Genomic DNA, 22,500 nt, shown 5'->3' on the forward strand with positions numbered 1-22,500 from the left:
GCGCACTGAACGTTACGAAGAGAAACTACAGGGGGAGGAATGCTTGGAAAATATAGAAAAAAAAATTGAAGGGAGAAAGGTGTGTTTGTCCTTATACAGTCCTTGTGGCGTTGAGGAAATGTATAAGTAAAAAAATGAAGGGAGAAAGGTGTGTTTCTCCTTGTACAGTCCTTGTGGTGTTAAATAGAAGGTTACAGAAGGAAAGAATGAAGAAAAGGGAGAGATTTTAAAGAAGGGTGATCAAAGAAGACGAAAAAACATTGTTTTAACAGTGATAAAATGTTGAATGTGTAGAACTGGAGAGAATGAAATGAAGGAAAGAAAGGAGGGAAAAGAGAGAGAAAGAGAAAGAGAGCGAGAGAGGAGGGAAGAAACGAGAAAGAAAACGAGGAAAGGTGCTTTACTATTAGCTCTTAAAATGTTCAAGGTGCAAGAAAGATGGAATGCGAGAAAGAAAGAAAGAAAGGAGGGAATGAAGGAAGGCATGAAGGAGAGAAGGAAGGAAGGAAAAACAAAGAAACACAAAAGAAAATCATAAAAATGTGCCTTAATATTGCTCTTAAAAGTCTTAAAGGTGCAGAACAGAAAGAGGGAAGGAGTTAAAAGAAAAGGAAGGAAGGAAGATGGAAGAAAGAATGAAGGAAGACAAGAACACGAAAGAAAACAAGAAAAGATATCCTGATGTTACCTTTAGAAAGTATCAAAAGCGGAGAACAGGAAGAGGAAAACAAGTCAAGGAAGAAAAAAATTAATAAAGAAAAGGAAAGAAAAGTAAAAGAAAGCCAGAATGGAAGAAAAGAGGAAAGAAGGCAAGGGAGAAAGAAAAATAAAAGGAAAAAAGGAAACGAAAGCAAAGAAAAGAAAAAAAGAAAACAAGGAAGAAAGAAAAAAAGGAAATAGCTAATAATACAACGAGATACTTTAAGCCTCAGTGCAAGAACCTGTTTTGCAAATCATAGGTGAACTAGGACGCCTCTCCCACCTGTGTTTGCAAGATGGGAGAGTATGACATTTAGTAGTTAATTGGGAAACATGCAAGTGTGTGTGTGTGTTTGTCCGTGTGTTGTGTGTGTGGTAAGTAGGTCTTTAGCTATAACTGCATCCTTGTGTCCCTTGCCTCCTAACACCATTATATTTAAGCTAGAGGCTAATACTGGTACTCGCTTTCCATTGGTTTTCGTCTCATCTCAAACTATCTAAACCCAAGGTACTTGTATTCCTGTTCCTTGCCTCCTGACACTACTACACTGAGCCCAATGACAGTGCTACAACTAAAATACTAATGTTGCTACTCGCTTTCCATTGCTTCTCTTCTCATCTCAAACAATCGAATCCCGAGGTACTTGTTCCGCACTCTTGCCTCCTACAGCACTCTTGCCTCCTACCATTACCACAGTTACGCTACAGACCAATAGTGATACTCTCTTTCCAATGTCCAATGTTCCTGGTCTCATCTCATCACAGAATAGAAACTCAGGATATTACGTGGGACTTTTATTTAGACTTGCCACTGCCACTGAGGGAAGGAATGCACCAGTGAATGAAAGGGACTTTTAAACGCCACTTAACCTACTCACGATATTACTTACCCAGTGTTTGCTTACCCAGCGATAGCCAAAGAAGCAAGGGAGTTAGTGTTTATAAAGGAAGGAATGTGAACGACTCAGCAAATAAGAACATAAGGAGACTTTTAAACGCCACTTAGCCTACACACAACATTGTTTACCCAGTGATACTCAAGAGAAGCAAGGGAGTTAGTTAGTGGTTATAAGGGATGTCTCTTCTTATGGACGGAATGGCATACTAGTGTTTTTAGATCTCTTGATGCTCTAACTGTTCATTGTCACTTCCGCTACGTTCCACTGGCCGATCACACGTGAGCACCATAATTCCTGAGCACTTCAAACTCAGCATCTGTCATCATCACTCATGAATTTGTCTAACCGCATCTTGAGACTTGTTAATGCCTGTGGATTTGCTACATTTTTGTTATTTTTGTTTATCTATTTATTTATTTATTTTTTTTAATGTCCAGTTTGTTTCAGCTTGTTTAAGAGAAGAGTATCGAGGCAACTGGTTCTTTCTTTTGAATTCTTTCCTCTTTCATGGCAGAGACAATTAGGTCTTCTTCTTTATGAATTGTTTTTTTCCCCTTGGTCTACCTACCTTGTGGATAAAAAAGATGGAAAAATAAATAATTAAACAAAAACATGTATATACAATCCAATTTGTGAACCCCTTTCTCCCCTGGCTGTTTCTCAAGCTGACATAGCCATTCGTACGTGTTTTATTTCCTTGGAGAAGAGGAAAATAAAAATAAATAAATAACTTGAGCATATAACCGAATATTAAATTTAACTTTATAATATTCACGGTGAACATTTTATTCTGGACTCCATCCAAGATTCCCTTTCTCGCGATTATTGTCTACTCACTCCACTATTTACGAAACGGTCAAGCAGCTCTCTCTCTCTCTCTCTCTCTCTCTCTCTCTCTCTCTCTCTCTCTCTCTCTCTCTCTCTCTCTCTCTCTGTGTGTGTGTGTGTGTGTGTGTGTGTGTGTGTGTGTGTGTGTGTGTGTGTGTGTGTGTGTGTGTGTGTGTGTGTGTGTGTGTGTGTGTGTGTGTGTGTGTGTGTGTGTGTGTGTGTGTGTGTGTGTGTGTGTGTGTGTGTGTGCGTGCGTGTGTGTGTGTACCTATACTAAACATTTTTCCGAAGAATATTACGTCTAACTACACCTTTACATAATTCACACTGTTACTGGTGCTTAATTTGCACGTCAAGTAATAACAACAATTCCGCAGACCTTCACAGCAACATCTTCTCCACACTACAGCTATTACCATGATCTTTACTACTATTATCAGCCATTATTTTTCTGCAGTTTATGGAACGAGAATGATAAGTAACGAATATACGAGACGAGACGAGACGAGACGAGACGAGACCACAAGAAGGAGGGGAATGTACAAGGAAAAAGGAATGGGAGGAAGGAAGTAATAGAAAGACGGATACTAAATAATAAAGGGATAGAGGGAAGGGGAGGGAAGGAAGGAGAGAGAAAGGAACGGATGATGGGGAAGGGAGAGGAAGGGAGGGAAAAAGGGTTGGGGAAGGGGAATTAAGTGTAGGCCGGAAACAGAAGAGAATTTACAGGGCAGTTGCACGAGGGAAGGAAGGAAAGAGAGAAGGAGGGAGAGGAAGGGGGGAAGAAAGAGAAGAGAAGCGAGAGAGAGAGAGAGAGAGAGAGAGAGAGAGAGAGAGAGAGAGAGAGAGAGAGAGAGAGAGAGAGAGAGAGAGAGAGAGAGAGAGAGACGTAAATAATGATTTGTGGCACTGTCGCGAGGAAGCACTTCACATTGAGACTCCAAAGAGGGAAGCAAGAGAGGAAACAGAGGGTTACAGAGAGGCAGGGAAGGATACAGTAATATAATTTGAAAAGCGCAGTTAGAAAGCAATTCAATAACAGGACTCCATACTAATGAGAGAATTGAAGATAAAGAGATTATTAGTATATTTTGAGAACTGTGATCATGGAAGAATTCAAAACACGACTTAATAGCAAGGCGAGAAGAGAAGGGAAGAAGAGAAGTGGCAATACAGTATGAGGATTGTGGTCTAGGAAAATTAAAAACAGAACCACATAAAACTGAGAGAACAGAAGATAAAAGACCAGTAGTGATAGTGAGGACTGTGGTTAGGAGGCAATTCAAAACTCCCATACCATTGCAGGAGGGAAAGACGAGAGGAAAGAAAGAAAAGTAATGATATAGTTTCAGAATTTTGGTTAAGAATTCAAAGCTCCTATGTCACTACAGGAAGGAAGGGAGAAGAGAAGACAAGTAAACACAGTATGAATTTGAAAAGTACGGTGAGAGTACATGAATCAAGACTGCATACCATTGAGTAGTATTCCCTCATGGTGGCTTTGCTGTGGCTGTGGCTGTGACGGCTTGAAAACAACGAGAGAAACCAACCAACGCACTAAGTCCCAAAGGAATTATCCAAACACTGGGAATGGCAGGACAAGTCAACGAGTCTGAGTCTGTATTAGCACTTGTACTCTTGCCGCTATTAGTGCTGCCAGCTCACTAAGGCAGCACCGAGAGAGAGTGGCGAGCTGGGGTGCTGCTGGTGCTGGTGCTGGAGCCGCTGCTGCAGGAGGACTGACCACCCTACTGTTATTCACTCTCAGTTCGACTCCCCCTGCAGTTGCGGACCTCCAGACCCTCTCAGCCTCAGTACATTAGCCACTCCACCAATGGCAACGCGGAACCGGGTCGTATCTAGGTTATGATTGGTTACAGAAAGCCTGAGAAGCGTGGGGATTGGCTGCGTCGGGGTGAGTAGACAGCAGATGCCTGAGTGGCGAGAAAGTAGGTAAGTGTGTGAGGCGGCAGATGGGCGGACACGGCGGGAGGAGGAGCAGGTGAGCGGCGACCACCCGCCCGCGACCACCGTCTGACGGGAAGGAAGGAGGGCGGGAGGAAGGAAGGAAGGAAGGAAGGAAGGAAGGAAGGAAGGAAGAAGGGTTGGATGAACAGATGGATGGGAGGGAGGGAGGATAGATGGATGGATGGCGCATTTGTGGGGAAGAAAAATAAAGACAGACAGACAGACAGACAGACAGACAAATAAATACTAGACAAACACACACAAGATCGACAGCTACATAATAACAATAATAATGATAATAATAATAATAATAATAATAATAATAATAATAATAATAATAATAATAATAATAATAATAATAATAATAATAATAAACCGAACAGGAACAAAAACCAAATTAAGAACAAGTGAAACGAACAAAACAATAATGAAAACAAGACCAGAGAGAGAGAGAGAGAGAGAGAGAGAGAGAGAGAGAGAGAGAGAGAGAGAGAGAGAGAGAGAGAGAGAGAGAAAGAAACTTGACCCCATCGCAGCCACGCCCTCCACTACAAGTCATAAACAGGTAAACAGGAAAAATAGGTGTCACACCTTGCCAGTTTCCCTCCAGGCCCCCACCTCCCCGCCAGGTGAGTGAGGCATCAAGGTGTAACAGAAGAAAGTAAGGGCGGAGGGTTGGCTGGAGGAGGATGGAGGGGAAATCAACAACCATCCAACCACTGAGAAGAGAAAATTGATCCTATAAGAAGAGAGGAAAGAGGGGAGAATATCATAAGTGTGTGTAGTTTTTATAGAGAAGACATTTGTACATTGAGAGAGAGAGAGGGAAAGGTGACAATGTGAGTGTGTGAGGGAATTTAGGAATAGAGGGTGGCCATTGAATGATTGGGGGGTTGTAAAGGGGGGAAAATGCACAAGAGAGATGAGGTTGTATACTGGAAATTAAAAGGTGCCGGGGGAAATAAGAGAAAGGTTGAAAAGTGAAAAGCTAACGTTATCGAGGCGTGTAATGAGAAGAGATTAAATAGTGGGGAAAATTATAGTGTAAAAAAAAGACATAAGAAAATGCTGACTGAAGAATAAGGCATGGAAAAAAAGAGAAAATATAATGAGTACTGTGAAAAGTGAAAGGAAAAATAACAAAATAATATATAAAAAAAAAAAAAAAAAAGCTAAAAATCAACTTAAGAAATGACTGAAAGAAATATAAAGAAATAAAGAAAAGGCATTAAAACATATGATAATACAATGAAAGAATGAATACAATAAAGAAAGTAAAGACAACAACAACAACAACAACAACAACAACAACAACAACAACAACAATAATAATAATAATAATAATAATAATAATAATAATAATAATAATAACGAAAAGTGAGTTACGAAAGCTAACAATGATGAGGATAAGAAGAAGAGGGAAAAGTTAATGATTTTCTATTTAAACTTGTCCTCTCCTTATCAATTCTCATTCGTCTTTCTCTCCTTCATCGCTTTCTCCTCAGCACTATTTGCAGTGTATAAGCAACCGGTGACATTCTTTACACAGTCAGCCAGTGAATGAGGATGAAATTAGATTAAAAGATAAAGAAAAACAACAACAACAACAACAACAACAACAACAACAACAACAACAACAACAACAACAACAATAATAATAATAATAATAATAATAATAATAATAATAATAATAATAATAATAATAATAATAACAATGATGAAAAATTAAACAAGTGATCTGACAAACGAATTTGCGCGTGATGATAATTAAGAATGAATGAAAAGAAGATAAAGAATTAATAAAAAGGAAAAAAGTGATAAATGAATTAAAAGAAAAAGTGATAACAAGTAACTATGCAAATACTGAAAGCGGAACTATGTAATATCAAACTTTCTCTCTCTCTCTCTCTCTCTCTCTCTCTCTCTCTCTCTCTCTCTCTCTCTCTCTCTCTCTCTCTCTAACGCTTCATTCTTCTTCGTCATATTTAAAAAATCTGTAATATTTAGATATTTTCTTGTGCTTTGTCTTCTTTTCTTTTCTTTTCTCAATTTTTTAATTCTTCCTTCATTTTCACTCGTCTTATTCAAATTCCGTACGATTTGAAAATATTCCTGTACTTTTTTTTTCCTTCCCTTTTCATATTTTCATATTTTTACTCATTGTCTTTCATTATACTCAAGATTCCTGGCACGACACACCACCACCATCACCACCACCACTACTACTACCACCACCACCATCACCACTACTACTACCACCACCACCACCACCACCACCACCAAAACTAGTCCCACTTCTACAACTATAATCTGGTTTTGTTGTTTTTTTTTCCCTCGACGTTAGAAAAGATACAGGGATGGCTTGAAGGAATGACTCTGCTGCAAGATTACTACTGTACGCTTTCATTCTTTACCTAGGATGTACTCCCCAAGTGGATGGAAGAGGGGCATATCTCCACTCTATCGCTGGTGGCTGGCTGACAGTACCCAAGAGAGGAGGATGTCCCTAGTGCAGTGGAAAGAAGAATTTTATAACAGTATTTCTCAAGTGTTTCCTTACATAGTTTTACACTTGATTTGACTAACTTTTTTTTTGGCTTTTCTTCGCGGATTGGTACCTCGATGGGCCTTATTTTATATTTTCTTATCTTTACTTTGTCTCTTTACATAAAAAAGTTATGCCGTGAGTGGATTTGCTAATAATAAAACAGCCACCTATAGTTTATTAAGGTCACATTCTCACCACATCACTTCCCAAACTGCAGACTTCCTCCCCCGGGGTTAACTCAATCAGCCCTAGCCCGCGGTCTTCCCCATCCCAACCCTCCTCACCTGCCTACACACGTCTCGCATTAGCCGCCCCCACTGTCCCCCTCCTCCTCCTCCTGTACCATCCACCACACCACACATCCTCTCCTCCTCTCCTATCACAACTCCTGACATCCTGCCACTCCTCATCAAACGACACGTGCACCTCCTCCTCCTCCTCCTCCTCCTCCTCCTCTTCTTCTTCTGCGCCTGCCCTCGAAATCTTAACCTCTTCTCAACCCCTCTCATCTTTTCTCCCAGCAACCTCCCACGTGTCTCTGGTTCTCCTCCGCATACTCTTACACCTCCCCCTCCTCCTCCTCCTCCTTTTCCTCCCACGTGTCTCTGGTTCTCTCCACACACACCTTCAATGTTCCTCCACATGCTCTTACACCTCCACCACCACCATCTCCTCCTCCTCGCCCCTCCACAGCTCGACAACTTTCCCGCCCGCCCTCACCAGCCGCCCCCCCCCCCCCCTACACCACCGTCTCTCAGCTGGTGTGACTTGCAGGGCCATTTTTCATTTACTTCACGAACCGCACCAGCCCTGCTCTTCCGCGTGGCGAGAGAGAGAGAGAGAGAGAGAGAGAGAGAGAGAGAGAGAGAGAGAGAGAGAGAGAGAGAGAGAGAGAGACGGTACACTTTGATACAATGCAGTAACGGGTTGTGATTTCAAACCTGCTTACAAAGACCTCTTATTTTGAAACGCTTCGGGCCACACGAAATGCCACACGGATCACCTGCTAGACGGGTTCCCAGGGATGTTCTTTCCTCTGGTGGTGAAGAGTACTTATTAAACTGTTACTGGAACCATAAAAAAATAAATAAATAAATAAAAAAACACCATTGAAAACCGCACCAGTTTTCTCTAAAATCGATTAGAAAAAAAGTAAATTGAGGGAGATAAGACGCTGCAAGGTTCGGGCCTGGAGATCTGCGGTGTTTATTGATTTTTTCTTGAGTTTAAATTTCTGCTTTGTACAAGAGATCACTGGCACTGCTTTTTGTTCTTGTTCTTCTTCCTTTCCTTGTTCTACTTCTACTTCTATTTCTTTTTTTCTTCTATTTCTTCTTCTTCTTCTTCTTCTTCTTCTTCTTCTTCTCCTCCTCCTCCTTCTTCTATTTTTTTCTTTTCTTCTTCTTCTTCTTCTTCTTCTTCTTGTTCTTCGTTCTCTTTTTGTTGTTGTTGTTGTTGTTGTTGTTGTTGTTGTTGTTGTTGTTGTTGTTGTTGTAGTTGTTGTTGTTCTATTTCTTTTTTCTTTTTCTGTTTATTGTATTTTTTCTTTTCTTCTTTTCTTCCTCTTCTGTTACTTCTTTCTCTTCTTCCTCTTCTATTTCTTCTTCTTCTCATTCTATTTCTTCTTCTTCTATCTCTTTTTTTCTTGTTCTTCTATTTTCTTTTTTCCTTCTCCTTCATCTCCTCTAACACGTAATTCTGGCAAGTTTCACGCACCTGCACTAAATCAATTACCTCAACAGTATCATTAGTTGAGAAGTATTTGGGGATGACATTTCACTCTTGATCTCATTACACTACATTACTTCTTGCTCGTCTCATTCCCATGCAGTGAGTCAAGTACCTACTGGGACTCTTAAACACCTTAGCAGCATTAATAAGTTCAGAACCACAATGCACTACCTAAGTTACGTGAAATCTATCGTCAGTCAGAATAGAGGAAATTGATATGGTAAATTCTAGCAGGTGAGTAATGCCAGGTAATTTTCAACGCCTTTATAATGAAAAGGTATTTTGACCTGGTAAAAATCCCCTCCTTATTTATCTATTTATCTTTTTTTTTTTTTTTTATAAGATGGGTATTGGTCTAAGGCTACAAAACCTAATAAAAGAAAACGCCCAAAGAGAAGCCCGATCCTAACCAAAAAAGAGCCAATGAGGTGCCAGTTCCTAAGCAAAAAGAGCCAACGAGGTGCCAGTTCCTAAGCAAAGAGAGCCAACGAGATGCCAGATCCTAACCAAAGAGGGCCAATGAGGAGCCAGATCCTAACCAATGAGGGCCAATGAGGTGCCAGATCCTAACCAAAGAGGGCCAATGAGGAGCCAGATCCTAACCAATGAGAGCCAATGAGGTGCCAGATCCTCACCAAAAAGAGGGCCAATGAGGTGCCAGATCCTAAACAAAATGAGCCAATGAGGTGTCAGACCCTAACCAAAAAGGCCAAAAAAAAAAAAAAAGATTACCCATAATTGGAGAAGTGTCTAATGGAACCCAGAACGTCACGAGACACGCCGTGGTGCTGGAAACGTTAAATATCTTGACAGCATTAAGATACAATTACCAGAGGGAAGACTGAGGTGGTGTGGGTGTGTCAGAAAGGAGACACGAAGGGGAGGAGGATGCAGCAGATGAATATAACCAACAGGTGAAAGGGAGGAAGACCACGGGAAAGGCTCATGGATGCAGTGAAAGGTATGTTTGTAATGGGTGTGAATGAGGAAGACACAGACCCAGAACGGTGGAGGCTGACCCGCTGTGGAGATGTCTAACGGGAACAGCAAGAAAGAAGATGAAGCCTTGGATAAGTGGTGGTGATATTGAGTACTATGAAAAAAAAAAGTATGAAAAAAAGTATTGCCTCAGATTGTTTTGTAATTCAGATTGACGTGTGTATTAACTGGTATGATGTTTTATTTATTTTTTTTATTTGTATTATCTAAACTGGTGACGATTTTTCTCTAGAGAGCTGATGATATAGAATAAAAATAGTGTGTGTGTGTGTGTGTGTGTGTGTGTGTGTGTGTGTGTGTGTGTGTGTGTGTGTGTGTGTGTGTGTGTGTGTGTGTGTGTGTATGATTCTTCTCCCTGACTCAACATCTCACTGCCACTAAAGTTTAGCAAACCGTCGACTTGTTTTTTTTTTTTTTTTTTTTTTTTTTTTGTGTGTGTGTGTGTGTGTGTGTGTGTTATGATTCTTCTCCCTGACTCAACATCTCACTGCCACTAAAGTTTAGCAAACCGTCGAATTGTTTTGTGTGTGTGTGTGTGTGTGTGTGTGTGTGTGTGTGTGTGTGTGTGTGTGTGTGTGTGTGTGTGTGTGTGTGTGTGTGTGTGTGTGTGTGTGTGTGTGTGTGTGTGTGTGTGTGTGTGTGTGTGTGTGTGTGTGTGTGTGTGTGTGCAAAGTGCAAGTTGGTGACTGTATGAAATCCTCTCCACTTTACCATAATGGTTGGAAGTTAGTCTGACTTGCAAGAGAGAGAGAGAGAGAGAGAGAGAGAGAGAGAGAGAGAGAGAGAGAGAGAGAGAGAGAGAGAGAGAGAGAGAGAGAGAGAGAGAGAGAGCCAAACAATCTGTCACTCTATCAATCACTTAGTCAGTCAGTCACTCAGTCAGTCAGCTAATAAACTAGTTATTCAATCAGTCAGGCAGTCATTCAGTCAGTAAATCCGTCAAGCAACTAATCAGTCATTTAGTGAAACAATCAGTTAGTCAATCAAACTATCTATCTATTTATCTATCGACATATCAATCAGTCATTCAGTCAATAATTACCCAAGTCAATCATACATATATACACACACACCTTCGTAAAACCCAAAAATTAAAGTCATAAACAAATAAAAAAAAAAAAACTGCAATGAAAGAACAGAACACAAGATACCAGGAACATGCAAGGGTGGAAAGGTGGAGAGGAGAGGACGTGTTGTGGATGGCAAAGAGGTGAGAGAGGTGAGCGGAAGTCGGCAGGGTGGGAGGGAGGTGCTGTCATTACCTCCTATCATTCACCTGCACTACCTGACGTCTTGAGGGGCCCTAGACAACACAGGTGGTGGTATTAACGAGTAATTTTGTCGCCTGCAGGAAGCTCTTGTCTCACTCCTTCATCCGTGACTCCTATCTCTCTCTCTCTCTCTCTCTCTCTCTCTCTCTCTCTCTCTCTCTCTCTCTCTCTCTCTCTCTCTCTGTGACGACGAAAGAGGACGGTCAGAGAGAGAGAGAGAGAGAGAGAGAGAGAGAGAGAGAGAGAGAGAGAGAGAGAGAGAGAGAGAGAGAGAGAGAGAGAGAGAGAGAGAGAGAGAGAGAGAGAGAGAGAGAGAGAGAGAGAGAGAGAGAGAGAGAGCCATGTCAGAGAGACACCAACGCATTAGCTAACACATCATTCATTACACTTTCACTCGAGACAAAAAAAAAGAAAAAATAGAAAGAAAAAAGAAAAAGAGTAAGTCGACGAATCACAGAACACACACACACACACACACACACACACACACACACACACACACACACACACACACACACACCTAATAACAATAATAACAATAATAATAATAATAATAATAATAATAATAACAGGTCAGAGAGACGGATAAAAAAATAAAATAAAATAATGAGAAAATAAACACACACAAAAAAAAATAAATAAATAAATCTCATTCCTCAACGCAACTTTATCAAAACAAGAAACCCAAGGTCAGAAACATGAAGAGACGGAAAGTAAGAAAAAAAAAAGTGTTAAAAATGTTAAGTCTCATTACACTTCCAGACGGCAATGGTGCCCCCCTGGTAAAAAAAAAAAAATTTGAATTAATGACACGGAAAATACCACATCGCGGGATTTAATTCATGACCACACAACTTCGGGGCACTTGATTGAATTAACACTTGGTGAGAGCGGAGTCAAGGTCGTGGTGGTGGTGGTGGTGGTACAGAGAGAGAGAGAGAGAGAGAGAGAGAGAGAGAGAGAGAGAGAGAGAGAGAGAGAGAGAGAGAGAGAGAGAGAGAGAGAGAGAGAGAGAGAGAGAGAGAGAGAGAGAAGAGAAGAGAAGAGAAGAGAAGAGAAGAGAAGAGAAGAGAAGAGAAGAGAAGAGAAGAGAAGAGAAAAGAGAAGAGAAGAGAAGAGAAGAGAAGAGAAGAGAAGAGAAGAGAAGAGAAAAGAGAAGAGAAGAGAAGAGAAGAGAAGAGAAGAGAAGAGAAGAGAAAAGAGAAGAGAAGAGGAGAGGAGAGGAGGGGAAAAATAATAAAAGAAGAACAGAGAAGGTAAACAATAACAACAACAACAACAACAACAAACAACAAATAAAACGAGTATATAATAGCAGCAGCAATAGCAGCAGTAGTAGCAGCAACAGCAGCGGTGGTAGTAGTAATAGTAGCAGCAGCAATAGTAGTAATAGTAGTAGTAGTAGTAGTAATGGTAAACACAGGTCTTATTACACCCTGAACAAGGAGAGCCGCCCAGCACCCAGCACTCCACACCTTCCCCTCATGAACCAGCATCATTAGTGTGCCAGGAAAACACACACACACGGAGAAAAAGCAGCAGAAAATACATAGTGTGTGTGTGTGTGTGTGTGTGTGTGTGTGTGTGTGTGTGTGTGTGTGTGTGTGTGTGTGTGTGTGTGTGTGTGTGTGTATAATTTGCACTTTCAGTATGATGATAAATAGGAACAGGTTTTAATTCCAGAGAGAGAGAGAGAGAGAGAGAGAGAGAGAGAGAGAGAGAGAGAGAGAGAGAGAGAGAGAGAGAGAGAGAGAGAGAGAGAGAGAGAGAGAGAGAGAGAGAGACGTCCTTGGTAAAGTCGTCTGCTTTTTATCCTTTTCTTCTTTCCCTCATCAATTCTCTCTCCTCCTCCTCCTCCTCCTCCTCCTCCTCCTCCTCCTCCTCCTCCCTCCTATTCCTCCTCCCACGCTCCTCTCCTCCTCTCTCCTTTAATCTCTTACTGTCAGACAAAAATTTGATGAGCAGCCGTGAATCACAATTTCTCTCTCTCTCTCTCTCTCTCTCTCTCTCTCTCTCTCTCTCTCTCTCTCTCTCTCTCTCTCTCTCTCTCTCTCTTTCACACACACACACACACACACACATCAGACCTTGATTAAGTTTTCTTTTCTACTTTTCCTGTTTTTTTTTCTGGATACCTCGTAATTAAAAGAAAACAAAACTAGAATTAACACACACACACACACACACACACACACACACACACACACACACGCTGTTCAAGAGATGAATGTTACTCTTTTTTTCTCTCTAAACTGTTGCAAGGACGGTGGTTGGAACCCAGCATTGTTTGCAAGGAAAGGATTGTGAGGGTAGCAGTGGTAATTGAGAGAGAGAGAGAGAGAGAGAGAGAGAGAGAGAGAGAGAGAGAGAGAGAGAGAGAGAGAGAGAGAGAGAGAGAGAGAGAGAGAGAGAGAGAGAGAGAGAGAGAGAGAGAGAGAAACAGAGACAGAGACAGGGAGAGGGTCAATCCAGCGGGGGACGGGGGGAGGGGCGGTCTTTGAATGCAAGAAAATCCCAATCCTTAAGTCTGGAAATCCTTTAGTCAACACTCTCTCTATGTGACACAAGGCTCTCTTTACACATAACATTACCGTGACCTTTAACGACCTTTCGAGCGCTTCAAAAACCCTTAACACGGACGCTGATCCAAATGTACGGGACCTCCTCGACTCCCACGAACTTTTCCTTGGTCGTTACTTCGGTTAAGGAATCGCGTAACTACAGGGAAGGCGTCAGGTGTTGAATAGCGTAAGTTGAAACCCGTGTAGCTGAGGTCGATAAGGAAAAGGGAGGAGATTATTGTGAGTAGAAGGGAGCTTAAAGAGAGATGGGTAGAACGAAAGTGGGGAAGTTGTAGGTAAACGATAGAGGAATGGAAGGTTTAAGGGTAGGAAGGGTAGGAAGATATGGGTAATGATTAGGGGATGGGGAGGTTATGGAGGAATGGGAGGATTAGGGTAGCTACTCGTATGAACTGTGTTAAGATGTGGTGGGGTGTATGTGTGCATGTGTGTGTGTGTGTGTGTGTGTGTGTGTGTGTGTGTGTAGGTGTTGGGAAGGAGTTGGTTGGTGTGCGGGAATTAAATTCGGTTGCTGTTTTTTCTTACTCTTATGTAAACGAAGAGTAATTTTCAACCTTAACTTATATCAATGTATGGAAGAATTATTTGTGGTTCTTACTGTTATGCAATCGAAGAAGAGTTAGAAGAGTTAGAAAGGAGTTAGTTGGCATTAATGTGTTAAATTCGGCTGGTTTTCCTTATTCTTACGTAAACGAAGAGTGATTTTTCAACCTTTACTTATATCAATGTATGGGAGAATTATTTGTGGTTCTTAGCGTTCTGTAATCGAAGAAGAGTTAGAATTGTTAGAAAGGAGTTGGTTGGTTTTTCTTATTATGTAAACGAAGAGTGATTTTCAACCTTTACTTATATCAATGTATGGGATAATTATTTGTGGTTCTTAGCGTTCTGTAATCGAAGAAGAGTTAGAATTGTTAGAAAGGAGTTGGTTGATTTTTCTTATTCTTATGTAAACGAAGAGTGATTTTCAACCTTTACTTATGTCAACGTATGCTGTGTTTACTTGTGATTGCATGTATAAAAGCGCGTAAAGAAGGTAAATTCCACCCATACCTCTTACTGAAACCGTTTTAGGTGGGAACAGCGTAAGTGAGAATCCGTGTAGCTGTGAACCTTGCAAGAGCGGGGTGGACTGTATGTGTGAGTACGTTAATGATGTTGAAAGGGCATTGGTTTTCAGAAGGCGTTATTCAATTTTTTTTTTTTTTTTTTTTTTATTCTTGTGTAAATGAGAACTAAACTAATTTCAATGACATCTTTCTTTGTAAACAGATAAGTAGCAGGTAAGAACGTGACAAAGGGGCGTTCAAGGCTCGTTAATGAACTGTCATCGAGTGTCTAATTATCTAAGCAGTTCAGCCACCAGTCGATTCCCCTCAGAAGACAAAAAGTGCGCCGTTACAATGACCATTAACACAGTACGGGAGGGAAAAAAAATAAAAAAGATAAAAGAAAACGAGAACGAAAGTATAAAAAAGATAAAAAAACAAAAAACAAAAAAACAAAGAAAAAAAAAGAGAAAACAGCTCTTATACGTACGATGATTCAGTGGAAATTAAAGAGAGTTTCAACCTCATACAGAGAAACACTTAAACTTGTATGAGTAAAATCCGTCTTCTCCAGCATTCCAGCGTCTTATCTACACTACTTTTACCGCGATGTATTTTTTTTTTTTTTTTTTTTAATAGTGGAGGTTAAGGAGCGCCTTGAAAGATGCGTCCATGATTCTAGCGATGGTGTGAAGACTCTGCATTCAGTAACGGGAGGAAATTAAGATGAGACCTCGACGTATCATCACTGTGGTCTGTCTGTCTGTCTGTCTGTCTTGGATATTACTTGGCTAAAGAGGGAAAAAAAAAACACATATTAATAAAAACTAACGCATCTACAAGGAAGTTCGAGATGAAGAAGAAAAGACGAGAAAAAGAAGAAAAAAGAAAAAAGAAGAAAAAACGAAGAAGAAGAAGAAGAAGAAGAAGAAGAAGAAGAAGAAGAAGAAGAAGAAGAAGAAGAAGAAGAAGAAAAAGAGAAGAAGTAGTAGCAAGAACAACAATAACAACAGCAACTCCTCCTCCTAGCGGCGTTCCTCAAGGCTCTGTATTAGGACCAGTACTCTTCATAATGTACATAAATGATATTGATGAAGGGATAAACTGCAAAATAAGTAAATTTGCAGACGACACCAAAATAACAAGTAGAGTAACGTCTGTGTCACAATGGCAGGAACTGCAGTGTGACCTCAATAAACTAACAAGCTGGGCAGAAAAATGGCAGATGAGATTCAATATAGAAAAGTGCAAAGTTCTACATATCGGAAGCAACAATGTTCAGGCGAGATATGTAATGAATAACATACCACTGTCAAGTGCTGATAAAGAAAAAGATCTTGGGGTCGTTGTGTCAAACGACCTAAAGCCGAGTCAACACTGCACAGAAACAGTAAAGACGGCAAATAAATTAGTAGGGTTCATTGGAAGAACCTTTGAATTTAAATCAGAAAAGGTTATACCTGCCTTATATAACTCACTGGTGCGCCCTCATCTAGAATACTGTGTACAGTTCTGGTCCCCATACTACAAAAAAGACATTGAAAAACTAGAAAAGATACAGCGCAGAGTCACAAAGATGATTCCAAGATTGCGCAATAAGCCGTAAGAGGAACGACTGGAAGAACTAAACCTATTTAGTTTAACAAAGCGCAGGATAAGAGGAGACCTAATTAAAGTGTTCAAAATTTTCAAAGGATATAGTAACATTGATGCACATAAATATTTTACCATTGATCATTCTAACCTAAAAAGAAATAATGGATTCAAGATTATACCCAAACGTTTTAAATCTCACGAGGCAAAACATTTTTTCTTTAATCGTATAAATATATGGAATAAACTTCCTGCCGAAATTGTGAACAGCAATACTATTGAATCATTCAAAAATAAAATAGACAAATATTTAAAAGCAAATCCCCAACAAGCTCTCTTCTTGTCCGAATAATTACTAAATACACTAATAAACTTTTATTCTACACCAGTTTTAATATAACCTGTATTAACTTTGAGATAGGCGTATAGAGTTCACCGTAGGGTGAATAGTAGAACTTCCTTTCATCCTTTCCTATGAAAATTTCCATGAGAGTTTTTCCATACTGCATGGTACTTTTCCCAACTATTTCCATGCCAGCGCAAGCTGGAGGGAGTGGTGGGTGGGGAGGAGCCTTCTGCTATGCTGTCCTGTCTCTCTTTCCTGTAGCTAGTTAGAAGTAGTTACCAAACAGCCTTGCAAGGACCAAAAGGTCTGTTGCTGTTTGGCTTTCCTTTGTATTCCTTTGTATTCCTTTGTATACTACTACTACTACTACTACTAATGCATAATATCTACCCACACCACAGCCTGCCTTACCCTGACCTGCCACTCTCAGTCAGCTTGTGTTAGGTCGGTCGTGCACGGTGGCTCTGGATTACTGTATCACCTGCTCACAAGGCGTGCTAACCTGTCTGCTGCCAACACGGAGGCCACGCGACGCTCAAGCACCTCACGCACGCTACACGACTAAATTATCACCGTCACGTCGTACAGATAGGATTCCTGACAGCTGTGTAAGTTTTTAAGTGTATAAAGGACTGTAATCAAAGGTGTTTTTTTTTTTTTTATATAATTTTAGTGACAATTTGATTTTTTTTTTTTTTCATCATCGCTGGGAAAATACCCATGAGAGTTTAACTAATTATCTCTTGTGTTTAAAGCGTTTCGAAGTACGGGCAATAAGTTTATTTGTTTAAGAGAAATATGATGATAAATAAAAAAAAAGTCTTAATTCTGACTCATGAGTGAATAATGTGAAGTGGTATATATTTCGTGATTATATAAGGAAAATAAATGTGGTAGAAGTTGTAATTGTAACTCATTTGTGTTTACTACTGAGAGGTGAATACTCCGTGGTCACGTGAGAAAGATAAGGATGATAAAAAGAAGCCACAATTTACACTCATGAGGAATTTTAATATCGAGTGTTAAACATTTACCGATTATTCAAAGACAAAAAAAAAAACGAAAAAAAAAAGGACAGTAGCATAGAAAACATGACAATAAATGAGAAAAAAAAAAAAAAAAAAGAGGGGCAGGGGTGGAACAGGAGTTATTTCAAGGTTCCAATACGGTGCAGCACAAAGCAACGCACGGATTACCTACACAACCCACAACACTAACACATTAATACACCGGCTTAAACACGTAATCCCACCCTGCAATATATATAAAAGCTACAGGAAATTTATACCCTCACGTTACCGCACCAGTGTTACGTATTAGTGAACCATGTACACTGAAACACGCATTGCTCAGTGTAATGGTCTCGTCACTACACACTAGATGACTGCTTAGTACGGCGCCACCTACCGCACTCACGCCCCTATTTCGAAACCCTTCGCGCAGCACCACCGCATTCAAAAGGCTCTAATTGAAGTAACAAGTATTTTTAATGGTGTTTTTGTGGTTCCAGCGACAGATTAACAAGATTTCTACATTATCAATAGGGAAAGCAGTCTTGAGAACTCGGCTACTCATCTCTGTGGCCTTCCAAAACAGTCGTGTGAGAGAGAGAGAGAGAGAGAGAGAGAGAGAGAGAGAGAGAGAGAGAGAGAGAGAGAGAGAGAGAGAGAGAGAGAGAGAGCTTTTCAAAATAACATGCACGCACTCAACCAACGCACTCACCTGGTGATTGCGTGTGGATTGAGGTGCGCATGCTGCTTTAGTGTGTGTGTGTGTGTGTGTGTGTGTGTGTGTGTGTGTGTGTGTGTGTGTGTGTGTGTGTGTGTGTGTGTGTGTAGTGCGGCACAGGGCGAAACATGCAGCCGTGGTGTTCAAGGTTACAACGTTATCGCGTCATGCATCCTGTCTGCTCATGTAAAAAAGATGGAAGGGAGAAAAAATATATACTGTTCCTGTATGTACGTTTGTGTAGGAGAGAGAGAGAGAGAGAGAGAGAGAGAGAGAGAGAGAGAGAGAGAGAGAGAGAGAGAGAGAGAGAGAGAGAGAGAGAGAGAGAGAGAGAGAGCGCACACAAGAAGTACAGCTGAACTAACAGAGGCAAGTTCACCTTAGCAGCACAAGTTTGCTTATAACTGGTGGAAATGGACTGATAAGCATGGCTCTCTCTCTCTCTCTCTCTCTCTCTCTCTCTCTCTCTCTCTCTCTCTCTCTCTCTCTCTCTCTCTCTCTCTCGTACGAGAGAGCATTTGTATCTGAAACCAATAAAGTCAATACCCATCTCACGCCCACGACACATCTGCGCGCACACACACACACACACACACACACACACACACACACACACACACACACACACACACACACACACACACAGCTGGTAATATATTCACAGAGCCGCAGTCGTGTCTGGAAGCAGTTAAGAACGCGGCGGTGAAATCGTGTTCCGCTCCTCACGTCATGTAAAAAAGTGCTTCGTTCTAGAGAGAGAGAGAGAGAGAGAGAGAGAGAGAGAGAGAGAGAGAGAGAGAGAGAGAGAGAGAGAGAGAGAGAGAGAGAGAGAGAGAGAGAGAGAGAGAGAGAGAGAGAGAGAGAGAGAGAGAGAGGTGTTTTGCGTGTATTAAAGAATTTACTAGATGCACAATTGCGTGATAATGTTTAATTCATGTACATTTTCAAGGGAATTTCCGAGTTGATGTTGTGTGAGGCACGATGTGATGATGAGGCGGGAGTCTCCTGTACTGTGATGACCGTAATGGTGCTTAAATGGCGTGAATGGCCACCGTTTTATCACTGCTCCTTGCTGCTGCTGCTGCTGTTATTGCTGCTGCTGCTGGTACTATTATTATTATTACTACTGCTACTACTACTACTACTACTACTACTACTACTGCTGCTGCTATTACTACTACTATTACTGGTGTTGTTGCTGCTGCTACTACTACTATTACTACTACTACTACTATTGCTACTACTACTACTACTACTACTACTACTACTGTTGATATCGCCATTTTACTACTGCTATTACCGCCACCACTAGCATTACTACTACTACTACTACTACTACTACTACTACTACTACTACTACTACTACTACAACTACTACTTACCCACAAGCACTTCCATCACCAACCACCACACCACTACCACATCACAACAACAACAACTACTACTACTACTACTGTAACTACTCCAACCACCACCACCACCACCAAGCACCGAGTCATCACAGGAACAACATTCGCCACAACCACAGACAAACGCCTCCTCAAGCTACCAGCCCCGCCTTGCCGCCTATTACGTTACTTCCCACGCCACCACACGCCGGCGACACCTGAGACGCACCTTGATTCACGCCTTGCCTCTTAACCCTAAACACCTACTAGTGAAACACAGGTAAAGTTTAGAGGTTTATAAGTGGACATAAAGTGAAGTAATGTCTTATATATATTCATCTTTTTTTATTCACAAGTTTATTTAAGATAGGGTCAGAGAGGTTTTTATTTTCCTCAGTATTAAAGCGTTAGTTTAATTCCATTTCGGTTGTTAAGTTGACGATTGTTTCTCGTTAATGAAGGGGTTTAAAAGTCATTGCTATTCATTGATCCACTTAGTTATGTCTTTATTTTACTTTAATCGGTGTTAAAAAAAAAATCGTTGTTAGGTTGGGTTAATTCAGGCTGGGTTGAATTGGGTTAATTTATATCAAGTTGTCTTGGGGTTAAGTTATGTTAGGTCGAGTTGGGTTAGTTTAAATCTGATTAGCTAGGATTGTTAGCTCAGGTTGTTAGGATATATTAGGTGGGATATGATGGGGTTAGGTTTGAATAAGTTAGGTTACATTAAGGGTTAAATTAAGTAGGGTTATATGAAGTAAGATCAGGATGTTTCAGATAAGGCCAGCCTTGGTTAGGCCAGGTCAAGTTAGGTCAAGTTAGCTTGAGCCAGGTAAAATTTAATAAGGTCAGATCAGATTGGCTTAGGAAGGGTTAAACTAGGCGCGTCAAAACAGACTTAATATTAATAGGTCAGGGTATGTTAGGTTAGATTAGGTCAGGTTAGGTTAGAGTTAGATTAGGTCAGGTCAGGTTAGGTTAGGTTAGGTCTGGTTAGGTTAGAGTTAGATTAGGTCAGGTTAGGTTAGCCAAACACCTCGCTACAACACAAAATCCTGTAGACACAACGATAATAAGGCAGAGTGTTCCTCTCTTTGTCTTTCAAGAGCTCCCAGATTTCCCTCGTTAAGCAGCCAGGCCAAGAGGGAAGGAGTGAAGCGCCTTCCGTTCACAAGATTACCACAAAACAGTAAGAGAAGCTGCAAGAAACCATCAGGGCTACACGTGGCAGTCCCTATACAAGACACACCTATCCACGTATTCCTGCATATCACCCACATCCATAAATCTATCTAGTCTTTTTAAAGCTCCTTATTGACCCAGCACTGCACACACCACAACAGCTGCTCTAAACACAATCTCGGCCTTTCCCCCCCCCCCCAAAACACACACACACACACACACACACACACACACACACACACACACACACACACATTGGCAGGAGTATAGCACAGACAGACACACCTTGACGCCATCCGGTGCTTCCATCCCGTTGCCTTGAGTTGTGTTAGTGGGTTGATTAGGTTAGCGTGATGTTTGCGAGTTTGTGCTTTCTCTCTCTCTCTCTCTCTCTCTCTCTCTCTCTCTCTCTCTCTCTCTCTCTCTCTCTCTCTCTCGATTATTTTTGGTGTGTGCATCCTTTTTCTTTGTTTTTTTAATGAGTTTATTTTTAGTGCATCTGAAAGAGGATACAAAGATGAATTTCAGACTAATTAACTTCTTAACTAACTCTCGCGCGCGCGCGCGTGTGTGTGTGTGTGTGTGTGTGTGTGTGTGTGTGTGTGTGTGTGTGTGTGTGTGTGTGTGTGTGTGTGTGTGTGTTCTTGCCTACGTGCATGCTGAGAAGTGAAAGCAAGTATTCGAAATATACTGAAGGAAAACGAAGAAATAAAAAAAGAACAATGGAAAGAAAAAATAAAGAGAAAGAAGAAAGAAATAGAAAAAAAATGCAACAAAAGATATATATAAAGCAAAACACAGAAAAGAAACTAGCCCACAGAGAGAGAGAGAGAGAGAGAGAGAGAGAGAGAGAGAGAGAGAGAGAGAGAGAGAGAGAGAGAGAGAGAGAGAGAGACAGAGAGAGAGAGAGAACAATAACTCATAAACTGATTTTTTCATTTACTCAAACCAAACAGCATCAGTCACGTAGCTCCAGTAGTACATTCTCTCTCTCTCTCTCTCTCTCTCTCTCTCTCTCTCTCTCTCTCTCTCTCTCTCTCTCTCTCTCTCTCTCTCTCTCTCTGTCAGTCACCACATGGCACCAGAATATAATAACCAGACCACCAACTATTTAGACCGCCTGCTGCCGCCACCCTCTGCTCCTCGACGCAGGTAAAAACTAAGCTCAAGGTAAACTAAAGGTAGAATATTGAATTAAAAACTTAAAGCCTTGATTCGTGATTGATTAGTGAAAAAAAAAGTGGATAAATGAATGAATAAATAAATAATCAAAAGAGGATTAGCGAAAGGGTAAATAAACATAAATAAAATAGTATTGGAAAGAAGTGAATTAGAAACAAATGAATGATGAAAAAATACACGAAAAGGTGAGACAGAGAAAAATAGATAAGTAAAATGAATAAATGTATAAATAAATGGAAGATTAATGAGAGAAAATAAAAATAAACAAAAGAAAATCGGAAACAAATAAGGAAAAATCCACGAGAGAGAGAGAGAGAGAGAGAGAGAGAGAGAGAGAGAGAGAGAGAGAGAGAGAGAGAGAGAGAGAGAGAGAGAGAGAAACCTCCACTATGCCTACCTATTTGTCTTTTATTTAGCTATTTATTCACATTATCTTCGTCAATTAAAGCGAAAATTCCCCGAAAATTCCCGCGTCTCTTTTTTATCATTCTTGTTCTGGTTCAGTGA

The 22,500-nt window shown here is 40.7% G+C and overlaps 1 protein-coding gene across 2 annotated transcripts in view; it reads right to left on the reverse strand.

Moving 5' to 3' along the window:
• Nucleotides 1–22,500, reverse strand: part of LOC135101398 (protein singed-like) — a 102,289-nt gene that overhangs the window by 47,087 nt on the left and 32,702 nt on the right. The window contains exon 1 of one of the 2 annotated variants that reach the window (XM_064005329.1): nt 3,900–4,187. The exons of the other annotated variant lie outside the window; for it this stretch is intronic. Within the exon in view, the coding sequence (XP_063861399.1) occupies nt 3,900–3,920 (21 nt within the window). The 5' untranslated portion in view covers nt 3,921–4,187. Of the gene's footprint in view, nt 1–3,899; nt 4,188–22,500 lie in introns of those variants that run through there. 2 annotated transcript variants of the gene reach the window in all.

Source organism: Scylla paramamosain, chromosome 6, assembly GCF_035594125.1.
Source record: "Scylla paramamosain isolate STU-SP2022 chromosome 6, ASM3559412v1, whole genome shotgun sequence".
In the NCBI taxonomy this organism is placed as follows: domain Eukaryota; kingdom Metazoa; phylum Arthropoda; class Malacostraca; order Decapoda; family Portunidae; genus Scylla; species Scylla paramamosain.